Below are 14,262 nucleotides of genomic sequence, written 5' to 3' on the forward strand. Positions count from 1 at the left end.
AAATAGTTTAAAATCACGTGAATGAGTTCGTTCAGGCGATAAATCATTAAAAACAGGGGTCTCCAAACTACGGCCCGCCTCCACATTTGGTCCGGCCCCCTGAACAATTCCAGAGAGCAGTCAGATTTTTTTTTCATTTATTTTATTTTCCAGTTTATATGTGGATTTTTCTTCAACCACCAGGGGGCTCTTTAGCAGGAAGTGTGTCCTGTAAACTGTGGGGCGCATTGCTGCCATCTGTTGGACTTTTAGGGAACTGCCTGACTTTTATGTTATTTAATCAGTACGGTTGTTTGCTAGCGGTAGAGCAGATGAACACGTGTCTGTTATGAACGCCGCATTCCAGGTTGAATTCTTCGAAGCGATGCCTGTAAGTAGCAACTTATACTTCAAAACGAGCCTTTATGTTAACATCAGAGATTAATATGTTAAAGTTACATTCCCTCAATGGAATATATACCAGTTAGTCCCAGTGACTGTTTCACTCATGGGTTTTGCCCATGTGCTTTATGGGTAAAAATCAATCGAGAAACGCCCCCCCCTTCCCCCCAAACAATCTCCGGCCCCCCACCAGAGAAGGGAAAAGTTATGTGGCCCTCAGGAAAAAGTTTGGGGACCACTGATTAAAAACATCATCATTGCACCACTTCCTGTTTTCTTCTTCCTGGTTTCCAGCAGTAGTAACTTCCTGTTGCTCATGTGACTCGTGATGAAAAAAACTTTCCACTGCAGTTTAGCATAATATACTAATTTTAATACAGCTGAAAAAACCCACTTCATCGCATGACAAAAACATTTTATACTTTTCCCCTAGTTTCCATCAAGCAAAGTTATTTTAATAATTTAAATTTGTGCATTTATCTAGTCAATGGAAACGCAGCTAATGACTTTAACTCAATAAAAAATCTTTTCTCATTAACCCGGATTAAAGCATAATTATAAAAGACGCTTTTAATTCTTTAATTCAAAATTGTCTAAACTTGCAAAAACATTGTGGATGTTTAGTTTATTCATGCAGAACCTTTCAAAAGCATGAATTTATTTTGAACATCACATTTCTGTGTATTTTATTTAAACGCAGAACGATTCATTTCTATTGTTTGGGTAAAACTTAAAAACTTTTTTTTTTTTTTACACCGACCTGTAAATTGGGATTAGATGGAAATTAGCAGCTCATCTATAATCTGATGTATTTTCATGAAAATGTAACTTGATGTGAAAGCAACATTTTCTCTCAAATCAAACAATAAATTTAGTAATAAAGTTGAAACAAATTAATAGATTTATTTGTTCACCGCTAGGGGGCAGCACCTGCTGGTGTATTTACAAACAGAACATTGTAAACGTTGCGTAATGAACCAAACTGCTGTTTGGTCGTGATGCGTTCAGGTGCTCTCCCCGTTTTCGTTCACATAGTCCGGCTCATCTGTCGAAGAAAACAAGCGAGGAATTATCTTCAAACCGAAATGATTCAATAAAACATGCAATATATTTAAACTATTGTTAATAGTTTAATGTCTGTTTTCTGAAAATCAACACATTTTTTGATAAGTCTTTAACTTTGGAAGATGTAAATAATAAACATTAAAATAAAGCTACTTAATTTGGTCTCAACTGTTATTAAAATTCACACTATAATATTTAAATTAGATTTTCTTCTGTTTTATTTGCTATTGTCCACCTTGTCGCAGGTAAACATGGTGATATTTTATTAAATAATTGTTGCTCTTTATTTTCTACCATCTCAAATCTCTGGCTTTACTAATGTAGTGATTTTACGTTTAAATCAGCAGCATGTTGATCTGCAGCTGTTACATTTCTCAGTTCAGTGTCTCTGGTGTAAATTTGCTTTAATAAGCTGCAGATGATTAATTTAAAGACGATAACTAACCGTTGGCTTGCTGCTCCAGGAACTCTGTGTTTTCATAATCGTCATCTGTTTGGAGGAAAAGCGCCGTGAATGAATGAAACAGCTTTCAGCCTTAAAGTTCAGACTGTGTTTTACCTTCTGCTATCGACAGCGACGGGAAAACGTTCCCGTAAACGCCCGGATTCAGCTCCCTGTCTAGAAACACATTCATGTCGAAAACGTTCAGCAGCTCATAATTATTCAGCTGAAATCAGTTGCCATGGAAATATATATGGGGTTCCATTTGTGTCAAAAATAAGGAGAAGTCATGTGTAGATGTTGTTGGTCTATGTCATTGCTATGTGACTTTGGTTGATGTCTATGTCTTAGTGCTTTATGGATATGTCGATGTTGCATATGTCTGTCAGTGTTTCCCAACCCTGGTCCTCAAGGCTCACTGACCTGCATGTTTTAGATGTTCCCCTGCTTCAACACACCCCATTCAGATGATTGCAATTCAGCAAAACCCTGTTAATCAGCCATCAATTGAAATCATGTGTGCTGAAGCAGAGGAAACACTGGTTGGGAAACACTGGTCTATGTTGCATATGTTATGTCTCTGGCTGCGTCGTGGTTATTACTGTCATCTTGTCAGTTCATCTGCAGTAAAGCAGCGAACCCTTAGCAGTTGTGTTTTATGTAACGTCTGTGATTGATTAATGTCGTTGGTCAGTGTTGCTGGTGCCTGTTCTCTTTGTCGTTAATAAGTGTTTAAGTAGGTCATGTCTGATCAAAGTGTTTATTAGATATTACAAAAATATTGGTCTTTCAATATTAGTGTTTTCAAAATTATTTAAAATATTGAATAGGACTTAAAAATTCAATAGGGGGTCTCGTGTAATCCTAATTACCACTTTTTGTGTCAGTTGGTCACAAGGCATTTATTAACATTTGTTTGTCAGGAGAGTTTGGTTCGGACATTTGTTGACAGTTCCTAAGTGAAGCGCTGAGGAAGGAGGTTAGATTAATGCCTGAATAAAATACAAGGTAGAAATCTTAAGCATTTTGAAAACACTAATATTGAAAGACCAATATTTTTGTAATATCTAATAAACACTTTGATCAGACATGACCTACTTAAACACTTATTAACGACAAAGAGAACAGGCACCAGCAACACTGACCAACGACATTAATCAATCACAGACGTTACATAAAACACAACTGCTAAGGGTTCGCTGCTTTACTGCAGATGAACTGACAAGATGACAGTAATAACCACGACGCAGCCAGAGACATAACATATGCAACATAGACATATCCCTGCCAGACTACCTAGGTGGGCCCCATATGGGGAAAAGGAGGGCAGACAATATGGGTCCCATATGGGTTTGTCCATGTAGGGGCACTGCCAACATGGGCCCTACGTGGGCAAGCCCATGTGGCCCCACCATGGAAACCGCAGATAAACCCATATGGGTTCCATATTGTCTCCCATCCTTTTCCCCATATGGGGCCCACCTAGCTATGCTGGCTGGGATGGAATATCTAACATATGCATCACCTACATGCAACATCGACATATCCATAAAGCACTAAGACCATAGGCATAAACCAAAGTCACATAGCAACGACATAGACCAACAATATCTACACATATGACTTCTACTTATTTTTGACACAAATGGAACCCCATAATATGGGGCACTATCGACAAAAGTGAGGCAATTGCTTCCTGTATTTTTATTTTGAATTTGCTGCTGATCTGGAAAACCTGATGTAGTGATATGTCACTGTTAGGCTTCCGTAGCCCGGTGCAGACTGATGAGCATGCGCTGTACATCCAGTAGTTGGATAGTTGCACTAAGAAATAAAGCTGAGTTGTGCATAACGGCTCCACATTGAGTTCTTCATAAAAGACAGCCGTGTATGACAGCTGATAAAATCACGAGGAAGCAAAGTTCAGTGTTTCATTAATGTACTCACCAGGTAAGCTGCTCTTCTCATTTATGTATAAAGCCTCTCCGATAGGCGCTCTGTGAATCAGGAAAACTCTGTTACAGAAATTTTATATATAAAATTCCTAAATTTAAATGATAGTTTTCATCTCTGGAAAGCAGATGTTGCTTTTTTAAGTGCATTTATGTGACGTGGGGAATTAGTGCTGTAAACAAACTGAATTAATTATTTTAATCTCAGTTAAACTTGTCGTTCTACTCATCCAGGTGTTCAGATCTCAGGTGTCCCTCAGGGCTCCGACCTTTAAATATTTTCCATAAATTTAACATCCACCTCTGCAGTAAACCAACTCCTCATCACTACAACAGACTCGGGTTAAAGTTCTTTGTTCAATTTGAGGATAAATTAGGAGAGAAAATGTTGAAATCCTATAATAAAATCAGTCAAAATGTTCCAACTTTCAATCAACAGATAATGTAGCTTAAGTGAATATTTATTAACTTTTATTTACCTCACTGAGTCAATATGCATTAATACTAGCTGTGATTTTTCTCAGTATAAAAGCTACAAGCATCATGTTTAGTTTTTAAATTAACAGTTGATTTCATGAAAACATTTAATTTTGTCTTCCAGTCTGATTACATGATTTCAGCTTGAAACCAGCAGCTTCTGCTTTTCTTTGTATGATCGTTGATTCAAAACTATTTAAATAAGTCATAAATGATTTAAATGAGTGATCCTCACACGTAGTCGGGTTCCAGGCTGGAGCTGTTGGTTTGCACTGCAGGAAGAAAATCTTTTATATTTCAGATGTTTGCAGGAAGACAAATTAAAATACTCATACTGTGACTTACAGTCTGTAACATTTTCATAGTCCTGCTCTTCAGTTTGATCTGCAGAACAATAATGAATTAATCAGGACTATATTTCCATAAAAACCCGTTGACAGTGGCGCAGCGGCTTACCGTCTGGCAGCGCAGAGTCCCCAGCAGTTTCTCTGAAAAACAGGCGCAGTTTGTTACATCTCATTATTCAGTCAGGAAAATTTGTTCCTAATGAGCTTAAATAAAAAAGTTTCAACTCATCCGATTTGCCAATTTATCCGATTATTTGGAGGCCGCAGGACGTAAAATAATAACACTGAAGTCTGAACGAGTTTATGACAGCAAGGAAAAACTGTGGAAAACTAAGTACAACCCATGATTCAACCGGGTGAGCTGCTCTTTCTTTCCGGGTCAGCATGTCAATAAGGTTTTGGTCTGGACTTTGACTAGACCATGTCAGCACTGAATCTTTTTTCCCCAGAAAGATTTGCTGTTTCCTGTTAACGGTTTGGGTCAAACATCGGCTTGAAACGCGACACTACGCAGATTATCTGGCGCGGAGGGATACCTGGATCACAGCGGCGCGGAGGGATACCTGGATCACAGCGGCGCGGAGGGATACCTGCATATATATATGAGTAGACCCCGCACTGGCTGCTCTGGCGCAGGACACACGGCGGCCATCTTGGAGAGGTCGCCCTCCTACTTGGCTAAACCAAAACAGCAGCAGAAGTTTCAGCATCGATGGATATTTTTGTTCAGATCGACGGACTACTGACGTGAGATTTCTGGGGATAAAGTTTCACAAGTAAGATGGACATATTACCGTTTATATTTTATGAATAGAATATTACTAAAGTGTATTTATGTCCACCGGCAAAATGCCAGCTAATATTAGCTACAGCGCTCGGTACCAGGTTCAGCTATGAAGGCGAACCGAGATTTAGGAAATCTTAAAAAGCTTTAATTATTCCCTAACATTGACTTGGATTATGCGACACAAGGTGGCAAAGACTGTTATTTATGTGTGATTCTTTGGCTGCCGTTTAAGTTTTGAAGGTTTCATAGAGACATGATGTGATTGGCAAGAACATTTAGTAAAATTCATAGTTCAAATAATATTAGTGAAAAGGGAAGAAAAGGAAAGGATCATACAAAAATTAAATATAATGATTTATTACAGAGACAAATAATTTGTTGAATGTTGAGTTTCTATTTTATCACTGTTGAGATGATTTAACTTGAACTGTGTCACTATGCGGCTTACAAACTAAAATGGCTGCTCTACTGTTCTACATTTAGCAGTTTGAAGTGTTGATGGTCAGCTGGAGGAGAACCAGCGACTGTCGCCTCATCGCTTAAGTTCCACAGGAAGTGAACGGAGAGAAACATTTCTGTTAACTTTTAAAACAAAATGGCTTCCTTTAAACCTTCCTGAGCATAAAAACATGCAAACTGAGAATCTCCAGACATGTTTGGTTTGAGGCAGTAAAACATTTTTTAGGAAACATGAAATCAGGGCGTTTTACAATGTGGGCAGTTATCCAGGGCTGCGTCAGAAAGGGGCGGGGCATCTAGTTAAATCTAACCTGCACAGGTTTGTTGCTGCCTGTGTAGTGGAGTTAGCTTCTTAGTCCCTGCTGCTTCCTACTACAAAGAAAATCAGATGATTTCTTGCATTTTATTTGGTCGGAGTGCAGCAGGAGGCGGGGCTTGTATAGAGCTCCATTCCTGAAAAAAACACGGCTGCGTATATTTTTATATTTCCAGTTAACAAAGTTAGGGATAATGATAAATCCCAGATTCATCAGAGTGATTAATCCAATTAAATGTTTTAGTTGACTGAGAGCACCGATTTTACCCTCCATTGGTTAACTCAGCACACTGCAAAAACACAAAATCTCACCAAGATTTGGTCTAATCCCTACTGTAAGTATACCAGTTCACTTTAAATAAGACAAAACTTGTTTACAAATAACTTTTCAGCAAGAAATAAGAGCTTGTTTTGAGTCAATAATTCCTTAATACTGAATTAAAACATTCTGGTTTTGCTGTCAGATTATTTTATTAATATAAAAAAAATGTAAGTGAAATAATCTGCCAGTGGGACTGGAACCTTTTAAATCAACTTTAAGAACAAATTTCAAGTTGAAAAGTTATTAGTAAATTAGCTTTGTTTTTAAGTGTACTAAGATATTTACACTAGAAACTAAAATAGTTGGTAGGATTTTGTTTTTGCAGTGTAACTTTGTGCCTCGTCCTTCAGTCAAATATACAATTTTGGTGTTTTTTGTTTTTATTGGACATGAACAAAAATCTGAATCTGCAATTTTTTATAGTTGATTCAAATTTCTGTAGGTTTCAAAAGAAAAATGTTGAAATGAAAGAAACGTCTGTCCGTCTTTCTGCTTTAAATGTACGACAGACACACTGTAAAAACTGAAATCATGTCTCTTACGTACGTTGAAGACATCTGATTGGCTCTGGTGACTGAAAAACAGGAGAAGAGAAAACATGGTGACCAGAAACCTGGAAAATAAAACTATAAACACGATTATCTGAACTTTTAACACGGAGAGAAAAAAAGAGTCAGAAAAATACAGCAATAAACATTCAATCAGTTTATCAGCCGATCAGTTTATCAGTCGATCAGTTTCAGCCGATCAGTTTATCAGCCGATCAGTTTATCAGCCGATCAGTTTATCAGCCGATCAGTTTATCAGCCGATCAGTTTATCAGCCGATCAGTTTATCAGCCGATCAGTTTCATTCTCGTTCTGTTTTACTGCTGCAGTTTAAAGCTGCAGCTCTGCTAACGCCTCGGTTCTACAGGAAGCCGCGTTTCCTCAGTCGAGTTTCAAACCAAAGTTCAACACATCAAATTCAAATCAGTTTCATTACAGCATCAAACACTTAAAAATGTTTACGTTGTTTTTAGTTTTTACCTGTTTTCGATCTCACCACTGCGAATTTACTTCCCCCACGCTGACTGCCAACAAAGAATTACGATGTCAGAAACAAATCTAATAAATGTTCCAACTGATTTTCTGTTTCTACTTAAAAAAAAGTTTAAATGTTTCAGATCAAACAAACATCTGATGGCAGAAATCTCTTTATTTGGCTCACGATGTGTGAGATTCCTATCAGTCAATATTGATAATTATTGATTTAATTTTTTGTTTTAAATATCTGAAATAAAACCAAAGCGTGTCACGGCCTTTATACTTAAAACTGCCACCAATGAAAATAACTTTTATTCTTTCAGAGGAAGAATCTGTGAACAGACGAGGTCAAAGTTGAACTTTCTGGAAGAGCATCCTGTCACTTCTGCTGAAAAACATGGCGGTGGCAGTATGATGATCTGGGAACTGGAAGGAAACATGAACTCTCTACCAGAAAATCCTGAACATGTTGGAAGTGAAGCCAACATGGCCGAACTAGAACCAAGATGGCCGAAGTGAAGCCAACATGGCCGAACTAGAACCAAGATGGCCGAAGTGAAGCCATTTTGTGAACTGAGGGTCTCTTGATGTTTTGTTCGTTTCAGATTCTTTAATCTTTAGTGAAGTTTTTATTTTTACGTTTCATGTTTTTCTGTTTCACTTTAGGTCGGATCGGATCGAGCATCTTTTTATTTTAAGTCGTTTTTCTTCCGCTCGTCTCTGCATGACATTAAAATGTTTTTGTTGATCTGAAACATTCAAATATAAAACATAGAAGCAGAAGTAAAAGTATTTAAAGGAGCCAAATACTTTTCACAGCATTGAACCAAAACTATTTTTATCATGTTTTTTTCTCTTGATACTCACAAGATCTGGGGGTCATAAATCTGAGACTCTGCATGAATTATGGCTGCAAAACGGAAAAACATTATAAGGTATTGAAAAACTGATAGAAACCACTGGAGACGGAGGATGGATGGATGATGGATGGATGGATGGATGATGGACGGATGGATGGATGATGGACAGAGGATGATGGATGGATGATGGATGGATGGATGGATGATGGACGGAGAATGATGGATGGATGATGGATGGATGATGGATGGATGGATGGATGATGGATGGATGGATGATGGATGGATGGATGATGGATAGATGGATGATGGATGATGGATGGATGGATGATGGATAGATGGATGATGGATGGATGGATGGAGGATGGATGGATGATGGATGGATGGATGATGGATGGATGATGGATAGATGGATGATGGATGGATGGATGATGGATGGATGATGGATAGATGGATGATGGATGGATGGATGGATGGATGATGGATAGATGGATGATGGATGGATGGATGGATGGATTACACACAGTAAAAAATAAACAATAAAATTTTAACATTCAAATATCTGAAAAATGAAAAGAAACAAATTTTTATCATTAAACTTCTAATATAAATTTTTCATTTGAATATCTAACTTTAAAACACATCTTAGTTTTATATTTGTCCAGTTTATGTTTTTAAGTGTTTATCATTTAAGTAGCCAACAGTAACCAGTCCCAGTATTATTTTTTACAGTGTGCAGGTTGATCCTGGTGTTTATGTTTTCCACTTCAGGAATATAGATAAAAATTAATTATGATTTCTCAGTTCCCAAAATGTCGGGTTAAGTGATTTTTTTCGGGCAGCTGAGGTTTTTCCAAAAAGCGTTTTAACGGCAGAAGGTTAGTTTAACCAGATTAAAGAATTCATATTTTTTAGTGTAGAAGCATCTTGAATGAATGGACGCAGTGATAAAGTCAGATTTAAAGCTTTGAGGCGTCAGACTTACTGGATTTCTTTCTGCAGCGCAGACAGAGCAGCGACAGCAGGCTGAGCGACAGCACTGCGGCCGCAGACAGCGCCGCCGCCAGCGGCTCCGAGTCGCCCATCGGACCTGCAGCACCAGCAGATAAACGGGTCGATCTGGGCCGGTCAGCAGGCTTCCTGTCAGCGAGGCAGAGCTTCACAGGATGTGGTCGGCTCAGAGAAAACCGAGAGCGGCTCGGCCTGCAGGACTCACCGTCAGCCAGGAAGCAGCACAGCGCTCACTGGGTCCCAGAAAACATCTGCAATGACACACACACACACACACACACACACACCTCAGTTCACAGTAAGCCTAATTTCTGAACTGTAACTTTTTAATTAATATTCAGGAGTTATTGGCTTAAAACAAACTGTTATTTCTTTCTGAAAAATTACTTTCAGTTTTGAGATATTTGCAGTAAAAAGTGGACAAAAATACTTGGAAAGATTTTGTTTTCAGAGATATTAAAGTTTCTTTTGTTAAACTGATTCTTAATTATTTAGTTTAAAGTTCAATTGGGTCTAAATTTATGGCAATGAATGGTTACCGCTTAACAGATATTAAAAAAATAATGATCCTAATTTTGGCGAAAGCTTCAGACAGGTTTTAAGTCCTGAGCCTGAAAACTGACATCACAAACAATCTCCATTTTATGTGAACAACAGAAAAAGTCATAACAAAATTCTGATATTTAACAACCTGAAAACCTTTAATACTAAAGCGGAAGACAGATTTTGTAAACGAAACATCATTATTTTCTGTTTGACATGAAATCAGAGAAAAAATTCCTTGTTTTAAGTTTCTAAATGACAAAAATATTGAGAGAAAAGAATATTTAAATACTGAGTTTTGGTGTGAAATGTGTTCATCAACAACAGAACTGAAAAGCTGGTAAAGATGGCGGCCGAGTCTCAAACTATCATGGCTGAAAAGCCGCTCCGACAGGAAGAAGCCAAATAAATGGAGAAAACCTCGTTACAGGAACAATAAATTCATTTAGTCTGATTAAACTAGAGAATGGAAACATTTAGCCGTAATGGAGCTCCATACATTTGACAGAATGAGGGGAAGAACTGATGCTTCATAAAACGAAGATCATTTTATGTGGAAATATTGAAATAAGTTAAAGCCTGGACACAAATTGATCTTTCAAATAAACAATAATCAAACCACCAAATTAATCAGACGTTAGCTTAAAGACAAGAAAAATCACAAAGTCCTGATTTCTGTGGAAACGTTGAATCAGACAGACCGCCTCAGCTGCAGCAGCAAACTACAGAAAAGACTATTTTACTGAATTTTAAGCTACTAAACTTTGGACACTTGAAGAAGATGGTGATGAAGGTGCTGATCCATGAGTTTGTCGACGGGATGATAAAACTTTTCTCCTATTTAAGAAAACTAATCACACGATGGATGGATTATAGGCAGCAGCTCCATAACGCAAAGCACAGCAGGATGAAAATGATCTGATGACCATTTCAACCTGCAGAGAAACGACCGATTTTCTGAGAAAACTCAAAGTTTCAGATCAATCAATCGGGTTTACTTGTACAGCAGGTTTCAGCAGCTGTTCGCCCGTCACTGATGATCCTATTTTATGAATCATATTGAATCTGGTTTGGCAAAATTAGGTCAGAAAAGCACCAAGACTAATAAATAAATATAAATAATAATTTACTTCCAGATTTTTTTACTTGCTGCAACATCAACTACCCTTCACAAATAAAGCTGAACCTGAAGTTAAAAGTATTGTTTTTGTCTCATTATTCTGATGTTTGGAAAATCTAAATATTTTTAGGCCAACCTGACCCAAACCAGGACGGCGGGTTTGATTTAATGTCAGACACGAAAAGCTGATGCCGTTTTTTAGGGTTAACCTCAACCTGTAAACACTGTATAAAATACGTTTAGCTTCAATTTTATTTTAAAGGTAAAAAGCTACTAAAATCCTTAGCTTAAAAAGCTGCTTTAGCTCCAGCTAAATGCAGTAAGCTAGTTGTTAGTCAATATCTAGTTTTACTTTAAATGTCTTAGAAACAGAATTATGTTTGAACATTTCAAGTTTAGTTGCCATTTATATCACAAAGAGCCACACAGTAAAACAACAAGGTTTACTAAATGTAATAGCAGCTAGCCTAGCTTAGCCGATTGGATTAGCTTAGCTTGATTTTGTGTTTTAGTATATTTAATCAATGATTATTAGCATAGTAATGTATAAAGACACTCAAAAGCATTCTGTTTAAAAGGAAAGTTAAACATTAAGTTTGATCATTTTTAAAGTAGTGTGACAAAATGATTTCAGTTAAATATAACTTTCCTGAGGTTTAATTTCCCAGATTTAAGAAGTTTCAGTAAAATGTTCAAAAACTTTAATTAGTAACTTTAATATCTAATCAGTCCCCACTTCAAAATATTGTCTGGAATTGGTTGTTAGAGGATTTCTGGATTATTTTGGGACAGAAAACTGAGCCAGATTAAATTGAATGAATGTAAACTGCAGCACAGATTAAAGTTCAAGTTGAAAAACACTTTGGGGGTAAATATTTACTTATTTTACAAAGAAATATTATTTAAAAAATTATTGTGAAATAATTGACAAAATAGACTAACTTATAAACTTATAAAGCCGATCAGTAATTGAAAACGTTTTAAAACTTCAGCACAGATTTTGTGTGAACTCTTTGAAACATGAAGCAGCTATTTTTACTCACTGATCATAATTTTCCTTAAAGTTTGTTTGATTTTCTCGAGTGAAGTCGGGTTCTGGTGGAAAGTCGCTCTGCAGTGGGCGGAAAGTTTTCCATCACAGATTGTTTGCTGCTGGTTTTACAGAGAAACTTTATGATGTTTTGCTCTAACCGGAATCAGACGCAACTCTGATAAAAGTAGCAAAATATTAAATTACTGTACATCTGACCTCAATCAATCAGGTTTAGATGCGGCCATATTTGTTCCTGTTTGGGAAACTCACAAAAACAAGTCGGAGGTCTGAACACATGGTTCTAAATTCACTGATTTATCTGCATGGCTGAAATAAAATGTTATTTCTTCATGAAGTTCGTACCAGTTTCATTACATTATAAGAGTGAGTGTGTGTGTGTGTGTGTGTGTGTGTGTGTGTGTGTGTGTGTGTGTGTGTGTGTGTGTGTGTGTGTGTGTGTAACCACGCTGGACTCTGAGTCCTAAATGCTGTTTGCTCTCCTAGTTCAGGTCTGCTGCAGTATTTCTCTGTAAAGTCAATAAATATTGTAAATCATAAATACTTCAGCTTCTGCTCTGCATGTTTGTTGATTTTATTTTATTATTCTTGTTTAGTTTATTTCCCTCCATTTGTCCAATGCTTCATTGGTAAACAATAAAAGTATCACCAATGCAAACTAACATTTTAATATTATTTTATGCCTTTTAGTTTAATGAACTGAGATTATTTAAATAAATCATGATTGTAAATATTTAAAGTATTATTGCTATGATATTGGTAAAACTTTAATTTCACTGCGTTTATCTGACAGATGGGATGAAAATCACCCTATGTGTTTTAAGACATCAAAGTTGATGTTTTTTATTTGTCCTCTTAAATATTGATAAAGTTCTGAAAAATCATAAAGAATGAAAGTAGTTCTCATCTGAGAAACAAACTTTTAAGATGTGTGAATAGATTTACCTGAACTGTTTATTGGAGAGATTTCTGAAAAACATCTGAGCAGGTGAACAAAAGCCTGTCAGACTGACAGCAACAAATATAAATATAAATATAAATATAAATATAAATGGTTTCTGTTACCTTCAGAGATCCAGCCGCCTTCATTCTTCACTGTTTTGTTCAGCAGGTCGACTGTCAGCTCTGCTTCCTGTTTCAGCGTCTCCCCACATCCGGCGCTTTGTGGTTTCCACTGGTCACAGAGCAAAACTAATGAGCTGCAGGGCCAGGCCCCTCACTTTATTATCTTTATTTAGATTGTTTCTGCCAGGCCCCTCACTTTATTATCTTTATTTAGATTTTTACTCGCTCATTTTACAGTCATTCCTGCTAACCAGGGCCAGAACACAACAACGTTTGCTCTAAAGCAGCTTCTATTCCAACATTGTCTTTTATTTTAACAGGACAAACTTCAATCACTTCAACCCTGGAGCTCAACTTGGGTTGCTAGGTAACGGCCTGGGCTCCTCTGGGGTTGCTAGGTAACGGCCTGGGCTCCTTCTGATTTGTGGCGTTTCTTTCTAAAGCTTTTTGAAACAGCTCATCTTCCAGATATTAAAAAACATAAATTTACTACCAAAACACAGCTGGGTGTTATTTTAAATGATTTACTTGTTTTTAGGTGCTGTTGAAACTCAAATGGAGGAATAAAAATGTGCAAAATGTGAAATTCCCCTTCAAGACTCTCAACGATGACCAAATGTGACAACAGATTGTTCCTCCTGAGCTCCTGTCAGTACTGATATATGTCACACTTTTCTGATTTTTATTAGTAAAATAAGTTTCAAATAATTTATTATTTTCCTTCTATTTCACGTTGATGTGTTACTTTTTGTTGGTGTGTCATATAAAACGGGACTGCAAATGCTTTGAAGTTTGTTTTTAACCTGACAAAATGTGAAACACTCGAAGCAAGATGGCTGAGAAACACACAAGCAGCCATTTTCCCCACGCAGACCAAGAGAAGATGACACACTTTTACAAGAAACCAGAAGCTTTGATCTTGATGTGAAGAAAAATGAGATGGGGGACAAGAAGAGAAACAGCGTCTGCAGGAGAAACTTTGATTTTCAGAAGCCTCAGCAGAGAAGATAAAAGCAGAGCTTTGGACAAAAAGGTCAAGAAT

The 14,262-nt window shown here is 37.1% G+C and overlaps 1 protein-coding gene and 1 long non-coding RNA gene across 2 annotated transcripts; one reads left to right on the forward strand and one right to left on the reverse strand.

The window, feature by feature from the left end:
* Positions 1-732: 732 nt before the first annotated feature.
* LOC148155486 (uncharacterized) lies at positions 733-9,551 on the reverse strand. Its single transcript, XM_088012220.1, has 11 exons — positions 9,416-9,551; positions 8,441-8,483; positions 7,577-7,620; positions 7,095-7,122; positions 4,774-4,805; positions 4,663-4,701; positions 4,553-4,589; positions 3,836-3,885; positions 2,006-2,065; positions 1,892-1,936; positions 733-1,426 (listed from the first exon to the last, which is right to left on the reverse strand). Exons 1-11 carry the CDS (start codon positions 9,513-9,515, stop codon positions 1,386-1,388), a joined length of 519 nt encoding a protein of 172 aa, XP_087868346.1. The 5' UTR covers positions 9,516-9,551; the 3' UTR covers positions 733-1,385.
* LOC148155487 (uncharacterized) lies at positions 5,043-12,492 on the forward strand. Its single transcript, XR_015765186.1, has 2 exons — positions 5,043-5,440; positions 9,433-12,492. It is a non-coding gene; the product is annotated as an uncharacterized LOC148155487 (long non-coding RNA).
* The last annotated feature ends 1,770 nt before the right edge of the window (positions 12,493-14,262 follow it).

This window comes from Poecilia mexicana, unplaced genomic scaffold, assembly GCF_051168715.1.
Source record: "Poecilia mexicana isolate PSO_F unplaced genomic scaffold, ASM5116871v1 scaffold_14, whole genome shotgun sequence".
NCBI classification, from domain to species: Eukaryota; Metazoa; Chordata; class Actinopteri; order Cyprinodontiformes; family Poeciliidae; genus Poecilia; species Poecilia mexicana.